General features: G+C 48.2%; 1 protein-coding gene across 7 annotated transcripts in view; it reads left to right on the forward strand.

Moving 5' to 3' along the window:
• stim1a (stromal interaction molecule 1a) overlaps window positions 1–23,462 on the forward strand; it is a 46,144-nt gene that overhangs the window by 476 nt on the left and 22,206 nt on the right. For 6 of the 7 annotated variants that reach the window (XM_061217214.1, XM_061217207.1, XM_061217211.1 and 3 more), the window contains exons 2-7: window positions 92–238; window positions 1,049–1,180; window positions 15,470–15,600; window positions 19,584–19,698; window positions 21,281–21,392; window positions 21,890–22,005. In XM_061217214.1, coding sequence (XP_061073198.1) covers window positions 1,060–1,180; window positions 15,470–15,600; window positions 19,584–19,698; window positions 21,281–21,392; window positions 21,890–22,005 — 595 coding nt within the window. In that variant the 5' untranslated portion in view covers window positions 92–238; window positions 1,049–1,059. Of the gene's footprint in view, window positions 1–91; window positions 239–1,048; window positions 1,181–15,469; window positions 15,601–15,631; window positions 15,639–19,583; window positions 19,699–21,280; window positions 21,393–21,889; window positions 22,006–23,462 lie in introns of those variants that run through there. The other variant, XM_061217212.1, reaches the window with a different exon arrangement.

Genomic DNA, 23,462 nt, shown 5'->3' on the forward strand with positions numbered 1-23,462 from the left:
CTGGACTATATAGTCAGTCAGCTATCTCGATATCTGCTAAAGGAATTGCCACATAGGATAATTACGCTAACGGGCAGCTGTTCATTTTCAGATGGAGTACAGACGGGGTTCTCTTGGGAGCAGGGTCGAAAGGAAGACGCGTGTCTGATTATTTCCAGCGAAATATCGATTCGTGAAAGCTTGGCAACCATCTAGCTAACGTTAGCTAGACGGGCACCTCATGCGACAGAGCTAACGGGTAAGTGCGTTTTCTTTCGCTTATTATGGGAGTTTATATTTTATGCATCTAGCTATATTTGATAGCTAACGTTATTTGTTATGTAGCTTGAGTGCTAGCTACTGCTGTCTGTCTATCTAACTAGGTAAGTTTCCACCATCAAATATCATAGGCTAGTTAACGTTAGCTAGACTAGCTGTGTGGGTTGGACAGATGACCAGTTCGAAAGGACCCAACTCCCCAAGGCTTACCTAACGGAGGCCATTATGATAGGTAGCTAACTTAGGATATCGTAGTAAGTTACAGTTAGATAACTAGACTACAGTAGCCAAGTTAGCTAACATTGGCTAAAACTAACGTAGCTGTTATAACGTTAGCGAATAGCCTGCAAATATAACTATGGTGACAAGACATGGTTTCAATGTCTGTTCCAACAGTTGTAAGTTACTATTTTTACAAAACATTCCTGGGATGCTACCATTTACGTGTTGAAAATTGTTCTCCAAATTATATTTGCCAACTTACTATAATTGATTCAGATGTACCACCCAGAACATCTTGCTAGCTAACTATGGACGATATTATTTAGTTACAGACCAGCTGTGTTGTCGATCAAAACTGATCTAAATAAGCAAGAAACGGGATCCCAAATTGTTGTTATGCAATGTCTAAAATGTATTGCAAGTTCCATTTATACAAGGCAGACGAAAATAAATTATGAATCAAGTGCCAGTAACTTAACTAACGTTAGTTGCGACTAATGTGATAAGAAGGACTAAGACGGTAGAATTAGCCACTGCTTATTTCATTTGTTCTTTGGTTCTGTTAAAGGAACGTCCATTATGGATTTTACCAAACTGGTGACTCTGTGGATTGTATGCGTGTGCTTCTTCGGGGAGAGTCGGGGGGAGAAGCCGGGCCAAACCCAGGCAGATCAGCAGCAGACCGATAACGAACTATCGGGTAAGTAAGCTGGGGCTAACCGATGAAAATCATTAAAATTCATATTTTGTCTGGATTGCTGGGTACTCGTACTCTGAATGTTGAGGTACTAGCTACAAGCGTCCATATCACAGAACTCTTAGTCCATATCTTCACGAGAGACCTTGTTTTGCAGAAACATACGCGTTTATCATTGATTATAATAAGCCTGGCCATATTGCATTCTTTCGCTAGCAAACATTGGAAACTTTTGTGCCTTTGCGCTCGTGTGCCAAAATTGTATTTATAGCCTGTAAGACGGCTCTAAATCCAGCCATGCCAAGAATAGTCCGGTTATGCATTCTCCAAAGGTTTAAACACCATCATCCATGAGATGATGACAGTGCTGAAGTTACCTCCACATGCATTTAACAATGAAAGTATGAGCACGTTCGATTTGTGGTAAAAGAACAATCGTCTTATCTCTTGCCCAGATGTTCATACCTCTGCTCTGGGCAAGAGACATGCCAAATCATAGTTGCTGTACAGGTATGGTGCGGGCTCCACCGAGCACTGGGTGACGGTACACATGCCACCCAGCTTCCAGAGCATAGGCAATCGGGCGCTGCTACAAACCGCATACTATCCGCCCATCAACACGTAAAAATGATTGCCCTTTATGCAGTATGTTCGTTTGAGTACACTAGCCTACGTTACAAACGGCATGCTATCCATACTTTGCATACAACCAGTGTAAAATGAGTATGTAATGTGTTTACTACATAGTACATTCATTGTGAGTACATGAAAAGTGCTTGATGTATACTATATTTAATAAATATTTCTGAGTATACAATAGATTTTACTCAATGGTCGAGAGATGCCCTGTAATTCATCGCGCCAGCATGTCCATCTTCTGAGCAACCAATCATATAGTGTGATTGCAAGGAATAATTTCTGATCGAACAACTAGGACAGCAGCATCACAAATCTTTTAAAGGAATAGTAGAGTTTTTTTTTTCATTTTATTTTATATCCAGCCCGATTTCCAAGTTGATTCACCCATGATGTTATTGATCGATAGTCCAGCCTTCACTGCTCGTGAGCTGTGAGTTACAATGGAAGTGAAAGGGGGCTTTGTGCAGCTCCAGAACTACTTAGACATATGCCTACTACTCCACAGTGTGCCTTCAGTGAACACAATCCCTCATTGCTTTCATAATGTTGAAGTCAAATTTCAGCTAAATGTCTTCATGTATAATTTTCTATAGAAGTTGCAGTGTGCAGCGTGATTGATACTTGGGCATATAATAAAATGCATGCGCAAACAAACTGATATGACGGGTTTCAACTTCTCCAAAGAGCTAACTGAAACATTTAGTTTTTTGCTGCATTTGTGCACACACAAACACTTCATAACTTGTATGGTCATTAACATTAGTTAAGTAGGCTACCATGAAAGCAGCGTAGGCTGTGCAATATGGTTTGTGACTGATACTGTACAGTGGTTTTCCTCTGTGGACGTGGTCGGGAGGAAATTGGGCAACGTTCATTCCGAGATAGGGGTGGAAATTGGACATGCACATCCCTGTGTTGGGCACCCAAATGTTACTTAAAAAAAAAAAAAAAAGAAAAGAAGAGCAGCATGCACTGAAAATTCTTGTTAAATATTGTTAAGACAATCTACATGGTGGCCATAGTTTTTGGGTTAAAGTAGCTAGCTCACGGCCGCAACGCTGCCTCGGTAGCTGAGGCTGTTAACCGGACAGTGTACCCTGTTTCATATCAAGGTATTTACAAGCTATTCTTGTCAGGCACGGCTATATATGTGATTCGATTATTTGCACTGTGCTGAAAATTCTTCCTATCAATTCTGACTAGTGCTGTGCTCTAGTAGTTGTGCTTGCATTCCTCTGTTTCTCACAGCTGGGGTCGCGCATTTAAAAACCCTGTTATATTGGAGTGATCCTCTGGAGGCTCCCTAGCCACTCACTGGGGTCGATCGCTACAATATTGCCGGGATGCTGTAAAAACACATTCCTGCTTTTGATCCACTGCGTAGCCTATGCCCTGCATGCATCAGAAATATTGCTGCTCTTACAGTAGTCTACAGTGTCTGAGGGTTTGGCTGGTGTAGGCTATGGGAGAAGGGCTAGTGGAGGGCTAATGGGCTAGCCACCGAAAGGCTAGTTGACTAAATGCATGAAACAGTTATGTTACAATATCAATAATTTTGTGTATTGTGGCCATGGATAACATGCATAAATGAATAATATCACATATTCAGGGATAATATATTGAGGTGGTTTCTAGGCTTTGCGTTTATTGGCAGCCACAAGTCCATGGTACGGTTAAGTAACCAAAACATGTCAGCTGAAGCTATTCATAATATGAAATATGAAATTACCATTTGCATGCATTGTGCATTAGCTTGAAGCCATGATTTAAAGAAAATGAAAATTCACTTTACTCAACTCAATTAAATCAATTCTTCATAACCATATTTCAAAAAAAGATTATATCCCCATCCACTTCCTGAAAACAAAATTTTACACCATCGTTTACCAGTGTCAATCAAATGTCTGTCAATTTTCTGTTCCCCTCCAATCAATATCCTATTCACTCATTTGACATCCCCCTCCTCATGTGAAGTCAGCCAAATCGACTCCCATTCAAAAATTCGCACAAAAGATCCGTTTCAGTCATACGTCATATCGAGGAAGCTACTGCTGTTGCTGCTACTACTACTACTACTAAAAACTCCCATTTTAGCTTTTAGCATTTAGTCGTTGAAGTTGGGCTTGGTCTTGCTTACATAGGCCATTGTTTTCATGGTGACAATGAAGTTCTTTAGAAATAAGTTTGTTTCTTGAGAATAAGATCTTATCTATCATATATGATCAGATATGACTAAGCTAAGAGCACAAGCAAAATTGTAATGGACTAGTACTACAGATTGCACACATGCAGCACTACTAAAAAGCAATATGAATTTCAGTCAGCAGAAATGATCCTTGCATGATATTTGCATGTCATTGTGCATTACTGGTTTTGCAGAAATATTTAAAAGCAGGAACTCGATTAGAGATTTGTGCCTTGATTTGTGCCTTGATTTTAAAATCAAGATGAAAATATTCTCAAATGATATCAGACGGCACTGTTTTTTGAGGCAGTTGCCTTTGGGCCGTTGCACTGTGCACTCCCGGGAGGAGAGGCCAGGTTGGGCATCCCTTCCTCTGCAGTGCAGAGTATGGGTGTTAAGTGCCAGGTTCGAGTGCTGGTTTGAGTGCCTTTTTTGATTGCCCCAAAGAAGTGAAAATCTTAAAGGCTGTTGAGTTTGGGTCAGTTCCATTTTAGTTAGATCGGTTAAGGATCTCTGAATTAATTGAATCCCATTTGCAACAGGTTTGCTGTAAATGCCTCTCTCTGGGTTTCGAGGTCAAAAGTGGCCAAGTTACCGGGCTCTGCTTCAAACAAATCGACTGGGAAAGCTCATGTCTTACCCATGTTTACATGCGTGAGTTCGGGCCGCTAAAAGCCTTCTGCTGAGTAGGAGCCCAGACTGCACTGCTGGTCATTCTGGCTCTTGCAATAAAGCCAGTAGCAGTTAGACATTCTTTAAGCACAGTTCAGGGATGTGTGCAAGCAGTCAGCAGTGCCGCTGTGTGCTCAGCGCCCCTGGAAGATGGCTGACCAGCGCTTTTACGGTCATGTGACTGACTGACGGGCGGAAGGCTGAGGGGCCTAGATAGGGCTGTGCAGGGGCGTTTTGAGGGGAGAGGAAGTGGTAAACGCATAGGTAATGAAGTGGAATGGCTCGGAGGTCAAGTGCGTGCTGCTTGCACGCAGACGCACGCACACAATGGGGCTTATGTAACCCTGCACTTTGAAAATTGCAGCATGTAAATATCTAATCTGGAGTATCGGAGAGTGAGAGAGAGTGAGAGAGAGTGAGAGAGAGTGAGAGAGAGTGAGAGAGTGAGAGAGTGAGCGAGTGAGAGCGAGTGAGAGCGAGAGAGTGAGTGAGAGAGAGAGTGAGTGAGAGAGAGAGTGAGAGAGATGGCCCCCTTGCGCTCAGTGTCTGCCCTCTCCTCCCGCTGTCTGTGTCTGTCTGTCTGTCCATCCGTCCATCCGTCCCATTATCGGTGCTAGCAGGACTCTCCATCCGGGTCTCCCTGCCTGACATTCGCTGCCTTGATGGGCTGCCCAGCCTGACTGTAATTATGGAGCAGAGCTTCCTTCTGCTGCTGAGATAAGGTTGAGGAGGGAGGGGTGGGGGGTGAAGGGTTTGTTTGAAGGCAGGCTGAATCTGCACATGAAAGCAGTCATCCAGTCCATAAATAATGCATATGTCGGGGTGTTCTGTGGACAGGTAAAGGTAGTTTATACGTTGCGATTTTTATTATTTTTTTTGCAGTGGAATTTGCAACGGTATTTTAGCACATTCAACTTTTCAGGACTTCTTGACGCAGAAGTTGCATGGCCTTCATCATTATACGAGCCATTGACTATACCACCCTAACTGGTCTCCGGATTGTCAGACGTAGCTCTCTGATGGTTATCTTTCTCAGAAGTGTTAGTTTTTATGTGGTCAAAACTTGGCCCATTATCAATATTGTAGATCTGTAGTTAAATTAAGTTGAGAATGCTCTGACCGTGGCTGACCAGGGGAAGTGCATTCACAGAAAACAAGCTCTTTGAGATGCGTGTTTACCACAAACCCTTCTCCGACTGTAGCAATACCATATAACCTATGAAGACATAGCCTTCAAAGACAATATGACCTGTGAAAGTACATCTTTTCAAACTGAATAAAGCATCAGGTCTGTCCCTGGCCGGACTCTACACACAGCTAGGCCTCAAAGCTTGCAGGGGTGGCATAAGTGGCAGTACCTACTCCACGATGGCAGTCTGTCAGCAGAAAGGGAGATTTAGCGTTTCATTAGGAATGCTTCCCTTCAGCGTTTGCTGCAGTGCAGTGGGACTGTGTCTGTGTCTGTCTGTGTTTCTGTGTCCTGTCCAGGTCTATATGTTTGTTTTCCTTTTTTGTATGCAAGTGTGTGTTTACTGTTTGTGTTCGTGTCTGTTCATTTGTGTGCTTGTGTGTTGGGTCTTGTGCACACACCCTTAAATAATCTAGCGGCACTCAATTCTTTTTTTTTGCAAGAGACTTCACATCATATGTTAATAACTTGTGTTCACATGGCTCATTGTTTTTAGCCACAGGAAATCCGGTGCCCCGATATAGTCTTTGTTTTCCGACCCCTCACCTGGATGTGATGACGTGTCTCTGTGTCTTTAGGGATGCTCAGATGGTTCCTGCCACCTCATTGTTTCCTGTCTGTATCTCTAGTGCCAATGCAGTTTTAATGCATGTAAATCCATTAACATGGTTAATTCTCCGGTGACTTGTATTATTTAATTGAGTAATCAAACTTTATTTTGGTGCCTTGCCTCATCTGTCAACTTCTGCAGTGCTGTGCAGAGATTAGTTTCATGAAAAATGCTACACTCCCCAAAAATGCCATTGCACACATTTTTATACTTTTCTTGTCTGTCTCTCTCACTCGCATACCGATTCGGGCAACTAGTCCTAATATTTATCAGGATTGTAAAAAAAAAAAAAAGGAAAAAAAAGTCTCATGGACCCAAAAAGGCCTGGTTGCATCATTTCCAGTTTACATTTCAGCTCAAGGAAAAATTGCCCTTCGGTGCAGGGCAGTGTGAATGGTGCGCTAGCTAAAAAGTCCTGTTCCCCATTGTGGGGCTGCTAGAACACCCCTTCCCCGTTATGTTGGGCAGCTGAAGATGCCGGTTATTCCACATGTACTTTTTTCAGCGCTGTTGCTTACAGGCCTGCCTCGGGCTGGTTCTGCGGCCTTCCTGTTTCCTGAACTTTCCTCACCACTTTCCTTATTGGCGGGGTGTGTGGGGGATGGGGGGAGATTGCTGGCAGAAAAGCTTCCCTTTTATGGAAGTCCCCAGTCTTGGCATCATTAGCTGAGGAAAAGGTGTAGATGAGCGCCATGCTTGGAGAAGGATAATTATTCTAATCCTATTCCGGGCTTCTGGAAAGCGTATTTTGTGGCAGGGGCTTACGTCTGGGAGGAGAGAGAGTGTTGGTGGTGTAACTTACCCGCCCGCCTAATGCCATTAACACCAAGATCGCTAATGCCACGCGACCCTCCATAGAAAGGCTGCTATACGTTTTGGCTTTCTTTTTTCATTAGTGCAGACATCTCACACAAGTTTCATAAATGTACCGCGAACACACTGGAAATCTCAATTAAAATGCAACACTGTTGAGATGAAAGGCATCGCTCCTAAAAACCATTACCGTCACTCCCGGTTCCCTTGTTTTTCCCTTGTGTGATTGTACCCGTAACGTAAAGTGCAATTCTAAACTCTGCATGTGCCGCTTTTATATTTCTTGTTTATAATTAACGGTACTATTTCACCTCTGTTTTATACAATATTTTATACAGGGTCTGGCCTGCTTGAGAAATGTATTATTGAAACATATTTTCAAGAACAAAATGATTCCGCCAACTTAAACCACCCAGAAGTGTCACAGGAATTATGCTAGATTGAATCGGTGGTTCAGAGATGCTGAATCATTCTGCACTCCAAAGTATCCTGTTTGAATGGTCTTTCTTTACTGTGCCTCTTAACTGCGAATACGAAGGGAACCCCCGCCCCCTTTCCTCTCTTGTGCGCGCACACGCACACACACACACACGCGCACACACACACACACACACACACACGTGTCTCTGGTTGAGCGGATTCAACAAGCGCTGCTTTTCAGAAATGCCCTACTTAGGAGTTTTACACGCTGAAGCTGCTGTCAGGAATGCCACCAGATCAGGCCAGTTGCAGCCGTCATGCTGCAGTGCTCCTCCCTGAGGTGTTGGCAGTATCCGTGTATCAGAGAGCTGCTACACTGTACATACGCCTTATCAGAGCCAGTAATCCCAGTACACATCTCTGCAGGTATTTGGGTTCTTTTTTGACACAGGGAGGCAAGCGCATCTGAGAGCCATATTTTATGTAGCCAAGATGGGATATTTCAATTTAAGTAGTTATCTCTCAATGAATGTTGTTACATTTTTTAGTATGTTGTTAAAGTGGTGGTGGTCTGAAAAGGGAACGGTGTGGGTGTACATTTTTTTAACCCAGCACTAAGACACTTGATTCAACTCATTGACTAACCATGTTCTTCAATAACAACCTTGATAAGTATGTGTATAAATCGGATATAAATTTTGGGCTTCAACAAAACCTGCAACCACATCAGCCCTTTTTGGATAAGATTGGACTCCCCTGCATTATAGGAAGAAATATTTGAATGAAAGAGCTTGGAAGTAAGCCGTGTCAATCCTGTTTTTCACACTTTTTTTTTGCAGATTCATGTAATTGATTTCTGGATACACCCATTTTTTGCTTTTTTTTTTGTTTCTCTTCCTCTGGTTCAAAGAGCACCGTTTTACTCTTCCAAAATAGTTTTATGCACTGAACTCCCAGTTTGTCTAATCCGTGTTGTTTACATTACCTGATACCCCCCGCCACTTCACATGAAATGGCCCTTGGTTCAGAAAGTACCAGAGAATCCGGTCTGTTTAAGCAGTTTTTGGACTGACACGTCATATGATCGTTCATATCAAATGATCACCTCAAAAAATGCTGTCGTTGTAATCTTTGTATTTTCATATTAAAATGTATATATTAACTATTGCTTTTTGCCCAACTGTTACTCTGTAAAGCATCTCTGTAGAAAGTGCTCTGTAAAAATAATTGACATTTCAGAGTACAACGGTAATTAGCTTTGCTGTAATTTGTATCTTTTTAATAGTGCTGCCTGGAGTGTGGAGGTAGTGTAGAGCAGACTAACAGCCTCGTCCTGTATTGTGTGAAATTGCGTTGACATATCCGGGATGGCATTGCATTGGATGACAAGGATCATTTGTTCTAATGTTGAATGTTGAAGATGAATAATAAAAGGTAGCATTGTTGGATTCCAAACAGGCTTGACCAGAATACCCAGCATGCTCATGCATTCATTCATCCTGCTGTGACGGCTGGCCTTCTGAAAGCAAACGCACTGTTCCACAAAGAGGAATCGTGGGAATTTAACACCATGAGGATGAGATGGTGGTTTTGGAAGCACACATTTGTTCCACCGTTCTTGTATCAGTAGGGTTGAGTCCACAGACCTGAACCAATTCACGGTGGGTTCTTCTTTTGTCAGATCTGGAAGTTAGAGAATGAAAACGGATATACTCACCACAGCTACGGTGAGAGAGCCTTAAGGTTAAACCACATTCAGAGCTTTGCACCAACATCTGTTGTTTTTTCTGCAAGGAGGAGTCTGTACTTTCTTCAGGTGTCGTTCATTTCAGGAGTCGTTATCGTGCGCAGTTGGAGGGCTTTGTGGGCCACCATTGAATTGTAATGGTCCTAGTCCTGGTTGGTGTGTTTGACCTGGTTGATGTGGGGTCCGTCTATGAACTGTAATGTATCATGGAAGCCCATCTGGCACTGAAGAGTCTTGCGGTATGAAATGCAGCTTCTGATCACCATCTTCCATCAAGTTTACATCGTATATGAACTCTATCTCAATATACTGAGAAGGCTAGCTCTTTACTTAAGACCTTACTGTCCTTTGTAGAGTGGAAAAGTCCTTCAGTACTGTTACGTTAGTGAAAGAAGAATCCTGATGCTGGAAGCTCATTTTGTTTCCCTCAGAATTATTACTGTAAGTAAGCGGTTGTATTATGGAAGCATTTGGCACGTGGTATGTTTTCTCCCATTTAATTTCCTCATTAGACTGCTCTCTGGCTCTCTCCGGGCAAGCGTGTGTGTCCCTCCCTTTTGTCATTGAAGCGGTTTCTTAGCAGTCGATTGTTTAGCAGCCCCATGTTTATCCCTCCACTCAGGAGGGCATTAAGAATCACAGCCACCGCGTAAACATACGCGTGCACCCGTTTGGCTCAAGACTGCCCTGGCCTTGGCAAACACGAATAAGTAGCTAAGTGTAGCATTTGTACACACATGCCGATTTGTAATGGTGTTCTATTGACGATGTTATTCAGCCTGTTCTGTGGAGCAGAAAGAACATCAGTCGAGTCTGGTTTTTAGGCTGCCTGGAGCTCATCTGGCTTTTCATACTTTTCCTCTCCTCGTAGCCAAAAGTGCTGAAGCCGATGACTTGAGTTTTGGAACTTTGGGGTTTTGAATGTGCTCTTAAAATCCCCGTGGTCTAAGAAGCACTGGCTGTTCTCTTTAAAATCTTATTAAATGTCAGTGAGGCTCCTCCATGTTTTTCTCCATCAGTGGAAGCCTCATCTTATCTGATCATCTAAAGCGACTTGGCAGTCCCTCTGGGGAATGAGGGAAAGCTGCAGAAAGCCAGGAGTGTGGGCTTCTGCCTTCTCCACCGCAGCCCCGAGACGGGGATTCACGGCATGTTATGATAATCAGCCGCTGCAGTTTTTGAATGAGTGACGTTAACGGCTGAAATGGCCCTCCCTGTGGCTGTAAATATTCATGATATTTCGGCTGGTGGAGAGTGAGTCAGCGAATCTTTAATAGACCTATCACTTGTCATGTTACGTAAGAACAATGCTGCTAAAACACTTCCTGTGGTGGCACGACCTGTAGAACAGAGTGATAGTGGTTTTGTGTGTGCCACATGCTTGCTGTCGATAAAGTGGCCTAACCGTAAAGTCACGTCCATATCACCAGTGGTGGATACCAGGCTTGAGTACATGAGACTGAGGCCTGGTGCAGGGATGGGTTGGGCCGTAACTTTTCACTAACTTGTGGTTCAGTGTTAGATGTTTGTCTCCAAACAACAGTGTTTTTTTTGTTTTTGTTTTTCATAAACCAGTCACATATCTACTTCCCTCTAGGGTCTTTCAGCGAACTTATCCCTGGTTATGGGTATGCACTTTGTTGTACGTCGCTCTGGATAAGAGCGTCTGCCAAATGCCAATAATGTAATGTAATGTAATGTAATGTAATATCTAAAAAGTTTTTAGAATAATTTGTTTATGCAAATATGATCCACTCCTGAACCTGGGTGGGTTTTTCATGGTTCTGAAATGATTTCTAGTCACATATCTCATGCATGTGTATTCTAAAGGCTAAGCCAAGTCATATTTGTTATTGCGACCAATGAACAGGGTGTTTATTTCACTGTTTGTTTCATATTCCCTCATGGATTCCTTGTAGTGCTATCTCAGGTTTGGCCATGTCCTCTAGCTAAGGGCACCCATAGAGCCACTGGTTACTTCTTTTGTCAGCACTTGCTTTGACATCAGAAGCATTTGCTATAATAAATTCACTTTTCCATTCTTTTGCCTGTCTAGTTACAAGCTAATGAATATACATTTTTCTGTCCCATGCAGCTTGTTTTGTGTAATGGCAGGAGTGTGTGTTTGTGTGTGTGTGTGTGTGTGTGTGTGTGTGTGTGTGTGTGTGTGTGTCAGGGAAGGGTTTTTTAAGATTTTACACCTAGGCCAGTATTGGGTGATACCATCTGAATACACTTCCCTTCGAAGAGCCAGCGGTATCACAATTGGCGGAACCACAAAACCGCCACACTGTCGTTCGTCACCACCAGTTTTGTTTTCAGCAAACTTGCGGTCCCTTGGGGTGTGTATTTTGTGACTAAGTGACCCAGCCTGTGATATGATTCTTTTTGGAAAAGGGACGTGTGCACTTCTGAGTTTCAGATGGAAAGGGAGCCCACCCTTTGACCGCACGGTCCCGTGTGTTCCTCCTTACTCTGCCCAACGGGCATTGGGTTAAACAGAGGTCACACAAACAAGCTAGGGCATCAAACCCTGAGGTATGGGACCGCCGTGTTTCGGCGTGGCTGACGCAGGGCTCGCGTGTCCTCCTGTCCTGTCCCGGACCTGTTACCATGGTTGCCACAGCGCCAGCTCATGCAGAGAGGTTTCATAACACCACCTGTTTAGACAGGGGGGTGTAAAGGGGGAGGGGGGGGGCGCTCAGACTCCTTGGAAGGAAACCGTGGCGGCTTTACCACTTTCAGCCGTGCCGTTGGTGTGACCCAGAGGAAATTGTGCTCATAACCTGAGGTTTGCAGGATGAATTCTCCCTCCTCCAGGTGGGCCACTGCTGCCGGTGGGATTACATCAGCAAATATGCAGCCTAATAAATGGTTAATATGTAAGCCACCCTGGGAAGGGGAGTTCACTAATGTCAGTGCCAATCTCTTCACCTCAGACATGTTCCTGAGCCGCCGTCTGGCTGTCAACTGCTCACCCTCTCTCCGGACGACCGCGCAGGGCTTCTAAGCTCCCTTTCCTCCTGGAACACTCAAAAACTCCCTCAAAGTGTTTCGCCTTATGAATAATAAGGCGAAGGCGAAGGCATAAGGCGAAGGCATGCCAGGATACACCCGAGTCAAGTATTTCAGTGAAAGTTATCTGTGACACCCCTTACGCTGGGCATGCCCAAGCAGATTTGATTTTGCACAGTACCTCCTTTGCTCAGTTTGTGGTTTCGGATAGAGAGACGTGACTGCAGCGGCGGGCATTGAAACCTTGTGATGTGACGGGCAATGTCTCTTTCCCATCAAACAGTGATGCACTTAAATTACACTGTTATCATAGTGAACAAGTGGTAACGTTTTATTGCGTTTGATTTGTAATCAATTATCCTGAATTCTTTTAATCAAATAAGAATTGGGATGAATGAAAACTCCGTACGCATTTTCTCCGTAACATTTACAAATTGATAGATTCTTATTTATGAGTTTCTATGAACCCTCACCAGCACATTTTCTTGTTTTATTGATTATTCATATATTTTTTTAAATTTTAACTAAACAACAGGCATTTCAGTTGTGACCACATTGTTGCGGTTGTGATGGCAACTTACCACTTACTACCACCACAAAATAATAACGCCTCTAAACACAATCTAATCTTCGAGCAATACATGATGCAAGAAGTGAGCTCCATAATATTGTTTCTTTTTTTGATTTGGCAGTTCAGTTGGTACCCTGGTGGGGTGGCTGCATGAAAAGTTCTGTAATTTGTCCCTCTGAGATTTGAGTCCAACCTACATGTGATACGTGTGCAGAAACCTGATATAGGGGCTCACTGTGCCTCTATGTGCCCTCTAGTATTTGCCAACAGAGGTTAATCACTATTGGTCCACCACACAGGCCTGTGGCTCTCTCGCACTAAATATAAAACCGGAGCCGGCCATGTCCGTTTGGGCTTGTCCAGGTGTCATGGTCGCATGGCGGTTTGTGGTTTGGGTCTTTGATTAGATGGCGGTGCGCTTTGGTTGCCTTGTGATTAAATGCGGGCTTGACTGTGTTTATTAGCTGACCTTATAGCTACAATGCCTCCTGGCACCCTGTCAGGTTTAACACCGCATCATGTTATCAGTTTCGCCAAGGACAGCTCGGTCTCACAAGTGCGGCCCTTCTTCAGTGAAGTTGCGTAATTGGATGCGTAAGCCACAGTTGTGTGCCGTTTTTAAGACTGTGCGTGCGTGCGTGCGTGCGTGCGTCTGTCTCTGTGTCCAGCCCGGGGGTATGTGTTTCCCTTCTCGTGTGTTTCTGTTTGTGTGTGGTTGTGTGTGTGTGTGTGCGTGTGTGCGTCTGTCTCTGTGTCCAGCCCGGGGGTATGTGTTTCACTTCTTGTGTGTTTCTGTTTCTGTGTGGTTGTCTGTGTGTGTGTGTGCGTCTGTCTGTGTCCAGCCCGGTGGTATGCGTTTCCCTTCTCGTGTGTTTCTGTTTGTGTGTGGTTGTCTGTGTGTGTGTGCGTGTGTGCGTCTGTCTCTGTGTCCAGCCCGGGGGTATGTGTTTCCCTTCTCGTGTGTTTCTGTTTGTGTGTGGTTGTGTGTGTGTGTGTGTGCGTGTGTGTGTCTGTCTCTGTGTCCAGCCCGGGGGTATGTGTTCCCCTTCTCGTGTGTTTCTGTTTGTGTGTGGTTGTCTGTGTGTGTGTGTGTGTGTGTGTGTGTGTGCGTCTGTCTCTGTGTCCAGCCCGGGGGTATGTGTTTCCCTTCTCGTGTGTTTCTGTTTGTGTGTGGTTGTCTGTGCGTGCGCGTGTGTGTGTGTCCGTGTGTGAAAGCTCGCCCCCCCATCCTGGTCGTTCCTTAGCGCTGCTCCTCCTCCTCAGCTTGCTGTGTCCTGATGGACTCCAACCTTCCGCATGACATCAGTGTGCCACGCCCGCTCTGGCTCAGGGTGCCGCTCAGGTTCCCCCCCCCCCCCCCCCTCCGCCTCGCCCGTTGACCGGCATGAGCCCCCTCCTGCCACGGTCACTGACCAGCGCTAGCACCCCCCGACTGCTGACCAGCTCGAATCCCCCCACCCCGGCCTCGGTCAGTGACCACCGCAAGCCCCCCCCCGCCCACACCCCCCTCTCTGCAGTAACCAAACAGCTGTGGAGTTTCAGTCTATTAATAGGCGCTGGCTGCTTTTAGTTAAAGCCTGGGCTAAATTTGTCCTCCTCTGCGGTCCCTGCTGGGAACGAGCGGGCCTTTGGCCACGGCGGGACGCTGGGCGACTGCTCTGGGACAGCAGGGGGTGCGCTGTCCTCGGTCTCTCACCCCGCTGACCCCCCCCGGGGCGAGCTGTCCTGGCCGCGTCGAACGCGGTGAGGCCGTGATGGGAGTTAGGGGAAGGAGCCATCATCCCGTCGGGCAGCAGTGTTCAGGAAGTGCGAAGAGGCCGACAGGTGGTGTGCGTCTCTGGGCTGTTCTGGCTCCAGGGTTGATACCGCCCGCTTTGATGGGCCAGGCACACGCACAAAGCCTAAATGCCCCGGCAGTCAACAACCGGAGTGCACTGCAGTTTGGAATGAGTTTTCAGTGGATTTTAGTCTTTTATGTAGAATGAAGGCCATTATAAAATGGCTTCCTGTTTGCTGGATTGCTTATAGAAGGTTGGGCACGTTTCCTAATCATGAGATTGTACAGGCGCCCTCTGTAAAATTGTGTGTTGGTGGCCATATGTGGTGTTTGCAGAGCGCCATATCGGAAGTCCTGTATTAAACGTTTCAGAATAAATATGTACTGTTACACACGCAGCCAATCCTTAAAGGCACAGTATTTATTTTCCAATCGATGGCAGTCATTCTGTTGCAGTAGAAAGCATTGACAGGCTCTTTTTTCCTAGTGTTGAATATTTTAAAATGCTGGTTTGATACTGTGTGTGTGGCAGGCGTGTACGTGGCTGTGTTCCCGTGTAGGTGCGTGTGCCTGTACGTGCGCGCGCGTGTGTACGGGTCCGGGCGTGTCGGGGGAATTATTCCGCGCTCTCACTGGCGTCTGTCCTCCCCGCAGACCTGTGTCGGTTCGATGAGCCGCTGTGCCAGGATGAGAACTCCATCCTCAGCTTCGAGGCCATCCGCAGCATCCACAAGCAGATGGACGACGACGCCAACGGAAACGTGGACGTGGCGGAGACGGACGGGGTGAGTCCCGCGCCGGGGGGCGGGTGGAGACGGACGGGGTGAGTCCCACGCCGGGGGGCGGGTGGAGACGGGCGGGGGGGCGGGTGGAGACGGGCGGGGATGAGTCCCGGGGCGGGTGGAGATGGAGTCCCGCCCTGGGAGCAGGTGGGGGCGCGGGGAGCATCCGAAAGCGGGCAGCATACAGGCACATGGGGAGGTGGGCGCCTGTCCAAAAGCAGCCAAGAAGCTTTTGAGAAACAGCAGGCCGTAACATCTGCGAGACTTCCCCTTGCGCCTGTTCTGTTTGTTGGAATGGGAGGAGGGCCTAAAATAATTTAGTGATGTTTGTGTGTCATTGGTAAACGGACGGCCTATGTGGCTGTGTGCACTGCTTTTCTTTTTTTCCTTTTCGTTTTGGCATCTTGCTCTTGTTATTGGAGTATTCATGATGGGGGGTGCTGTTAATGTCAGACTAGGGAGATTACCCCCTTCCCCCCTCTCTGTCACATCAGACGCATCTCTCATGTTCCTCGCTGCATGCTGGTTGTGTGACCTCAGTTGTGTAATTTTCTGGGAAAATGGACGTGCACATCCTCTGGGGCCTGCAACGGGCAAACGCAGCTGTGTGTCTGAATGCAGTGTGTAAGGTCACACGATCGACCAGAAGAATGGGCCTTCTGTGCACAGCATGGTGTGTGCTTTACACAGCCAGTAGTAGGGCAGGGGCAGGGTCTGTGTGCTCTACACAGCCAGTAGTATGGCAGGGGCGGAGTCTGTTTGCTTTACACAGCCAGTAGTATGGCAGGGGCGGAGTCTGTGTGCTTTACACAGCCAGTAGTATGGCAGGGGCGGAGTCTGTGTGCTTTACACAGCCAGTAGTATGGCAGGGGCGGAGTCTGTTTGCTTTACACAGCCAGTAGTATGGCAGGGGCGGAGTATGTGTGCTTTACACAGCCAGTAGTATGGCAGGGGCGGGGTCTGTGTTTTACATAGCTAGTAGTAGGGCAGGGGCGGGGTCTGTGTGTTTTACATAGCCAGTAGTAGGGCACGGGCAGGGTCTGTGTGTTTTATACAGCCAGTAGTATGGCAGGGGCGGGGTCTGTGTGTTTTACACAGCCAGTAGTAGGGCAGCACAAACCTTCACATTGCCGTGGCAACCAGGGCCTCTTCCTGCCATTAAACCCTTAGAGCTTTTCTAGCTTTTTTTAAAATTAGAAATGGTTTCCTTTCCTGGTGCTCATTAGACCCATCTACGTGCAGCCAACGGCATCTTTAGTCCGGAGACGTTTATTTGCCGGCACTTCCGCAGGTCTGAGTTCAGCAGCCGAAGTGTGGTTTGAAAGGGCTGCATTGTGTGATGTAACAGGAGAGTGTGGAAGTTCCAGCGCGCCAGCGCCGGCCTGTTCTTCCGCACAGACCTGCTGAAAGACCTGGCTTTAGCGGCCGGTCGCCTTTCCCATCGCGCTCGGAGATAACCTCTCCCCGCCCCGGAGACGCCGGGTCCTCTCTCCTAGCGCGCGCTAATCCCCGCGCGATTCCTGCCCTGGCCCGAGATCAAAGCGTCCGTCTCCCACCTGGTCTCAGGATGAGCATCAGCCTGCCCAAGACCGTTATAGACAGAGCGACGGTGTTCCAGTTACACTGGCCGTGACCTCTGCCGCGACCTTCAGGCCAGGCGCGCAGAACGCTCGCATCTCTGTGAAGAGATGGAAATGGCTGGGGAGTCTGAAGAGAGGCAAGAGTTCAGGCAGAATGGAGACCCGAAACCTTCCGGCCCTCCGGATCCTGAGTGGCGGGCTGCTGACCGACGCGCGTTGGCTGGCCTTTGATCAGCTTGGGGGTTGAGACCGGAGTGTTTTGGACTGTGTGGCCTTGGTTGTAAAGGCCTTATCTCCGCGCTCTGCCACCCTTTGAGCACCACCCCTCCCTGCGCTGCTGACATTCCTGCAGAAGGTCAAAGGTCAGGGACCGTAAGACGACTCCCCCGGTAGCGTTTCGCCGCACCCGACCGGGCTGCCCCAGAACCCGGCCGTGCCTGCCGGGGGGGGAAGGTAGCGGTCGCGGTCTCTGCCTTCCACCCTGCTCCGGATGCGGCCGGGTTCCGGTGCTGGCATCCCGTGCCACGGCTGCTCTGTGAGAAAGCGCAGAGTACTCAGAATGTCATCGCCACACCGTGCCACACATCCCAGCCTGCCCTGTTCTGTCTCACCAAAGACCGCCTCCCTGACCCGCATAGCTCCAACCGTGCGGGTGAACGCGGGTAAACCTGTAACAGCAGCAGGGTCTTCTAAACAGAAATGTACCCAGATTAAGTTGTTGGGGACTGATTTGCTAGCATTAGCTTAATCGGTGCTTGTCCATGTCTTCCCACACTTGAGCGCGTGCCAATGCATGTATGAGGATTGGGAGTGTTCTGCTAACGTGTGCGTGTGTGCATGCGTGTAATAGGCAGTATTATTTCCTGTAATACTGACAGGATGCCTTGCCCCGCTGTGCAGTTGTGTGCTTGTGGGGGCGTTTCGAACCCGAGCCAGCTTGCCTCCCTGTAGAAACGGAGAGGGGGCAGAGCTGACAGATTGGACACATCATGTTGGCCAAGGCCTGCCGTGTGTCGGCTCCTGTCATCTTTCCTGTGTGTGCCTCCCGTGGCTGCACCTCACTGTGGGAGCTACATTTAACAAACACACACACACACACACACGCACGCACGCATCCACACACGCACGCATCCACCCACACACACACGCACACACACGCATCCACACACGCACACACACACGCACGCATCCACCCACACACACACACACACACACACACGCACACACACCCCCCCATACAGACAATTGCACACACACACTCACACACACACATGCACGAGCGCACACACACCCCCCCCATACAGACACATTCACACACACACACACACGCACGCATCCGCCCACACACACACCCATACAGTCACATGCATGAGCGCGCACACACACACACACACACACACACACACACACACACACACACACACACATGCACAAGCATGCACACACACACATGCACACACACACACACACACACACACTCACACACACACACACACACACACACTCACACTCACACACGTGCACGAGCATGCACACACACACACAGACACACACACACACACACACATGTGCACACACACCCCCACACAGTCACATGCATGAGCCCACACACACCCCCATACAGACACATGCACACACATACACACAGGCAGACAGACGCACAAACACACACAGACGCATACGCATGGTGATAAGCTGCTTGTGAAATGTGAGTGTAAATGTCCTGGCTCCATGTGCGTGTGTCCGAGTGCATGCTGCAGTACAGTGAGAGGGCGGGCCGACCCAGGCAGCCCTCAGCACTGCTCCCTTATCAGCCTGATCAGAATGTACCAGAGTAATTCATCTCTGTCCCTGCCGGCACGACCTCACCCCGCTACCGGTCTAATCTCTCCTGCGCATTTCCCTAATGAGTGTGTGTGTGTGTGCGGGCGCGTGTCCGTGTGTGTGTGTGTGTCCGTGTGTGTGTCTCTGTCTGCCTGTCTGTGTGTGTCCGTGTGTGTGTCCGTGTGTGTGTCCGTGTGTGTGTCCGTGTGCGTGCGTGCGTGCGTGCGTGTCCGTGTGTTTGTCTCTGTCTGCCTGCCTGTGTGTGTGTCCATGTGTGTCCGTGTGTTTGTCTCTGTCTGCCTGCCTGTGTGTGTGTCTCTGTGTGTGCGTGTCCGTTTGTGTGTGCACATGTCCGGTTGTGTGTCTGTCTGCCTGCCTGCGTGTGTGTGTGTGTGTCTGTCTGCCTGCCTGCGTGTGCGTGTGTGTGTATGTGTGCACACACATTTGTGTGCATCCTAACATGTGTGCTATATCGGTGAGACGTGTGGGTGAGGGCCTCTGGCCTCTCCTGCGTTTTGACCCACTGGGACAGGTCCGTGACCGGCCACATGCATGACCTGTCCCCCTGTCTGTCACCCGCAGTTCCTGAGGGAGGACCTCAACTACCACGACCCCAAGGCCAAGCATAACAGTTTCCACGGCGATGACCAGTTCATCAGCGTGGAGGACCTGTGGAACGCCTGGAAAGGGTCTGAAGGTAAATCACCCCTCAGGTGTCCTTCAGAGGTCTGCTATAGCAGAAATAATTCAAATGTATTTAAATGCATACAAATAATTAAAGGCCAGAATGCATGGATCTTTCTGGAAGGTTTTTGTCATGTGAATGTGAGGTGAAAGGTGCAGCACTTGGTCATACAGCAGTATTTATGGACACAGACAGCAGGGAGGAGGAGGAGGAGAGCGCTCCTTTTCTTTTCTCCTATTCTCTACCTGTCTGCCTGCAGCACCTTTTCCCTTCCACCACAATGTCTCTCTTTTACTAGCGCTCTCTCACACTCACTCTCTCCTCAGTGTGCCTGCAGTGCCTCTCTTTCACTAACGCTCTCTCACACTCACTCTCTCCTCAGTGTGCCTGCAATGCCTCTCTCTTTCACTAATGCTCTCTCACTCACTCTCTCTTTCACTAACGCTCTCTCACACTCACTCTCTCCTCAGTGTGCCTGCAAGGCCTCTCTCTTTCACTAACGCTCTCTCACACTCACTCTCTCCTCTGTGTCTGCAGTGCCTGTCTCTTTCACTAACGCTCTCTCACACTCACTCTCTCCTCTGTGTCTGCAGTGCCTCTCTTTCACTAACGCTCTCTCACACTCACTCTCTCCTCTGTGTCTGCAGTGCCTCTCTTTCACTAACGCTCTCTCACACTCACTCTCTCCTCTGTGTCTGCAGTGCCTCTCTTTCACTAGCGCTCTCTCACACTCACTCTCTCCTCTGTGTCTGCAGTGCCTGTCTCTTTCGCTAGCGCTCTCTCACACTCACTCTCTCTTTCGCTAGCGCTCTCTCACACTCACTCTCTCCTCAGTGTGTCTGCAGTGCCTCTCTTTCACTAATGCTCTCTCACACTCACTCTCTCCTCTGTGTCTGCAGTGCCTGTCTCTTTCACTAACGCTCTCTCACACTCACTCTCTCCTCTGTGTCTGCAGTGCCTCTCTCTTTCGCTAGCGCTCTCTCACACTCACTCTCTCCTCAGTGTGTCTGCAGTTCGCTGCATTGCAGATCCTTCGGGCTCCGCTCAGGGAGTGTGAGCCTGTGGCCGCTTTCTAACAGTCTGCCAGACTGCTGGTGTGTGTGTGTGTGTGTGTGTGTCTGTGTGTGTGTCTGTGTGTGTGTCTGTGTGTGTGTCTGTGTGTGTCTGTGTGTGTGTGTGTGTCTGTCTGTCTGAGCGTGTGTGTCTGTCTGAGCGTGTGTGTGTGTGTGTGTGTGTGTGTGTGTGTGTGTGTGTGTCTGTCTGAGCGTGTGTGTTTGTGTGTGCGTGCGTGTTGTGAACACGAGTGTTGAGTGTATAATTGCCGCAGGTTTATAATCTGGTGGTTTCTCAGCCCTAATTTCAAAGAAAGATAGAAATAAAGATTTGCTAGAATGCTCGATGCAATGTTTTTCATCTCGGCTGATTTCAGTTTGAGAAGGCATACACCTGAGTTTATGACTGTTTGTGTGGAGGTCTTCCTAAAAAAAGCAGCCTAGCAGTGCTGTAGTGTGTGGGGGAGATTGTGCTCAGCTGTGTGGGGCGGCGGTGGGTTTGGGCTCAGTCAGGTGACCTGCTCCTGCTCTCTCCTCGGCAGTGTTCAACTGGACGGTGGACGAGGTGGTGGAGTGGCTGATCACCTACGTGGAGCTGCCCCAGTACGAGGAGGCCTTCAGGAAGATGAACTTCAACGGCAGCGCCATGCCCAGGTGACCCTGCGTTCCTGTGGAATTAGTTTAGATTCACTAACAGCTAGCAGAGATATTCAGAAGCAGAGCAACGTCTGTGTTATAGGAGCTCAAAGTGAAGAACCCCCAAATACTCAGTTCTGAGGCTGGGACAGGTCCAAATTACTGCTCGCAAACATTCAGTGCATATGGATGACCGGAGGGGTTACTACCTGCCCTATGCATGAATTTTAGTTAAACATTAACTAGTAGGGCTTTCGTAAAATCATTTTTCCGCTACCTCAACACAAGTCATTAATAGATTACGGGAGCAATTGACTCTTGGAAATGAAAGGCACTACGAAGGAACATTTGTGACCAAGTTTAGGCAACAAGAATTCTAAAATAATGAAAGTAAAACACATTTCCCTCACAGTCTCCACCACTGCCCCACCCTTCCACACACACACACACACACACACACACACACTCACACACCTGTAACCCCGCCCGTCTCCCCCCCCCCCCCCCCCCTTCAGGCTCACCATGAGGAACGCCACCCTGACCGTGTCCCTTCTGAAGATACTGGACCGCAGCCACTTGCAGAAGCTGCATCTGAAAGCCATGGACACGGTCCTGTTCGGACCGCCGCTGAGTGAGTCATTTCAACCCCACCAACAACCGCTCCCTACCTCAACAGTTACATATGATATGTCCTCCATTTCCTCTGTTTTTCTCCTTTGCCCAGTAATGTCTGAGAGCCAGCCTTTTCACTCCAATTGTGTAGCGTTGTTGCCTCGCTAGTGCCATATCTGCGGTGAAAGTGGGCAGAGAGTTGAAGAGGTGGATTTTGGGAGGTGGTGTACTCGAAAAGGATGTGACCATGCAAATTCCACAAAACTCTCCTTTATGGAGCTATCCGTTTCCTCCAGAATTCTTCCAGACAATTCCCTGTGAGAACAGCTTTCTTTTCTAACCTGGAGAGCACGGCTGAGTCTCCTTAAACAAATGTCTGGGACTGGCTGTAATCTGCTAAAAGGTGCTGAATGCCTGAAGGCTGATTTGTGGCGTGAGTTGGGCCTGTGGGGCCTGCAGTTCCTCCCAGTGAGGCCCATTCATCACACTATGCCAGCGCCGGGAAGCGGCGTGGCCTCTTTCAGTTCAGGAATCCAATCACCGCCAGGGCTAAACGCTAACATTTTACCCAAGGTGTGTTGGAAAAGTAGGAGCTCGCTAATGCATCCCGGTTAGATACGCTCCTCAATAGTTTTTCCAGTTGGCTGTCGGCGTGCGGAGTGGATGTGACCTCACTACTGGAGAATACAGAAAGAGGAAGGAAAGGGGAGAGTGTTGTTGTAGATTAGTGCGCTCACGCTGACGTGTCTCAGCGCTCTCCTGCTCTGCGAGTGCCGATCTGGGCTGTGTGTTGTTGTAGGAGAGGAGTTATCTGCAGGGTTACTGCTGCGCCTGGACCTTCCTCTGAGAACACCTCCCTCCCTCCCTCCCTCCCTGCCAAAAGCCCACATCGGCTCAGTAGTGCTGCCTGTCGGAGAGAGTCTCTGTGAACCGTTCCCAAACAAACAAACAAACCCGGCTTCAGCCGGCAGACCTGATCTGGGCAAATAAACAGCCTGTAAGAGCCACTCGAGTGTCCGCCGTCTCTGCGGCCCAGGTTCTTCCCCTCCCGGTGGGCCATGACCAACCCTCCCCTGAGAGGTCCACGCCGCCGGGCTCAGACGTTCCCCACACGCGGCTGAGCCTCATTCAGGGCCGCGTCCGGATGTGTGTGCAGTGACGCATCTGTGTGACCTTTGACCTCTGAGCTGAGCTTGCTCCTCTGATTGCACTCTGTTCTGCTGTAATGTAAAGGTTCAGTGACCTAGTTTGTGTGACGGAAGATGGCGACAGGCAGGCGATCAAACATTACCTTTCACTAACGCTGTTGGAATTTAAATAGCTCACTAATGGACCGGTTAAATGACATCGTCCCTTACACACGAGCCGGGTGGTAACTGTACTTCTATTGTCTGTGAGCAGTACGTTAGCAAATGTGTTGCTAACTATCTTGAAATGACAATGCCTGGCGGTGTGTGTGTGTGACTTCAGTGGGGG

Source organism: Conger conger, chromosome 13 (genome assembly GCF_963514075.1).
Source record: "Conger conger chromosome 13, fConCon1.1, whole genome shotgun sequence".
Classification (NCBI taxonomy): domain Eukaryota; kingdom Metazoa; phylum Chordata; class Actinopteri; order Anguilliformes; family Congridae; genus Conger; species Conger conger.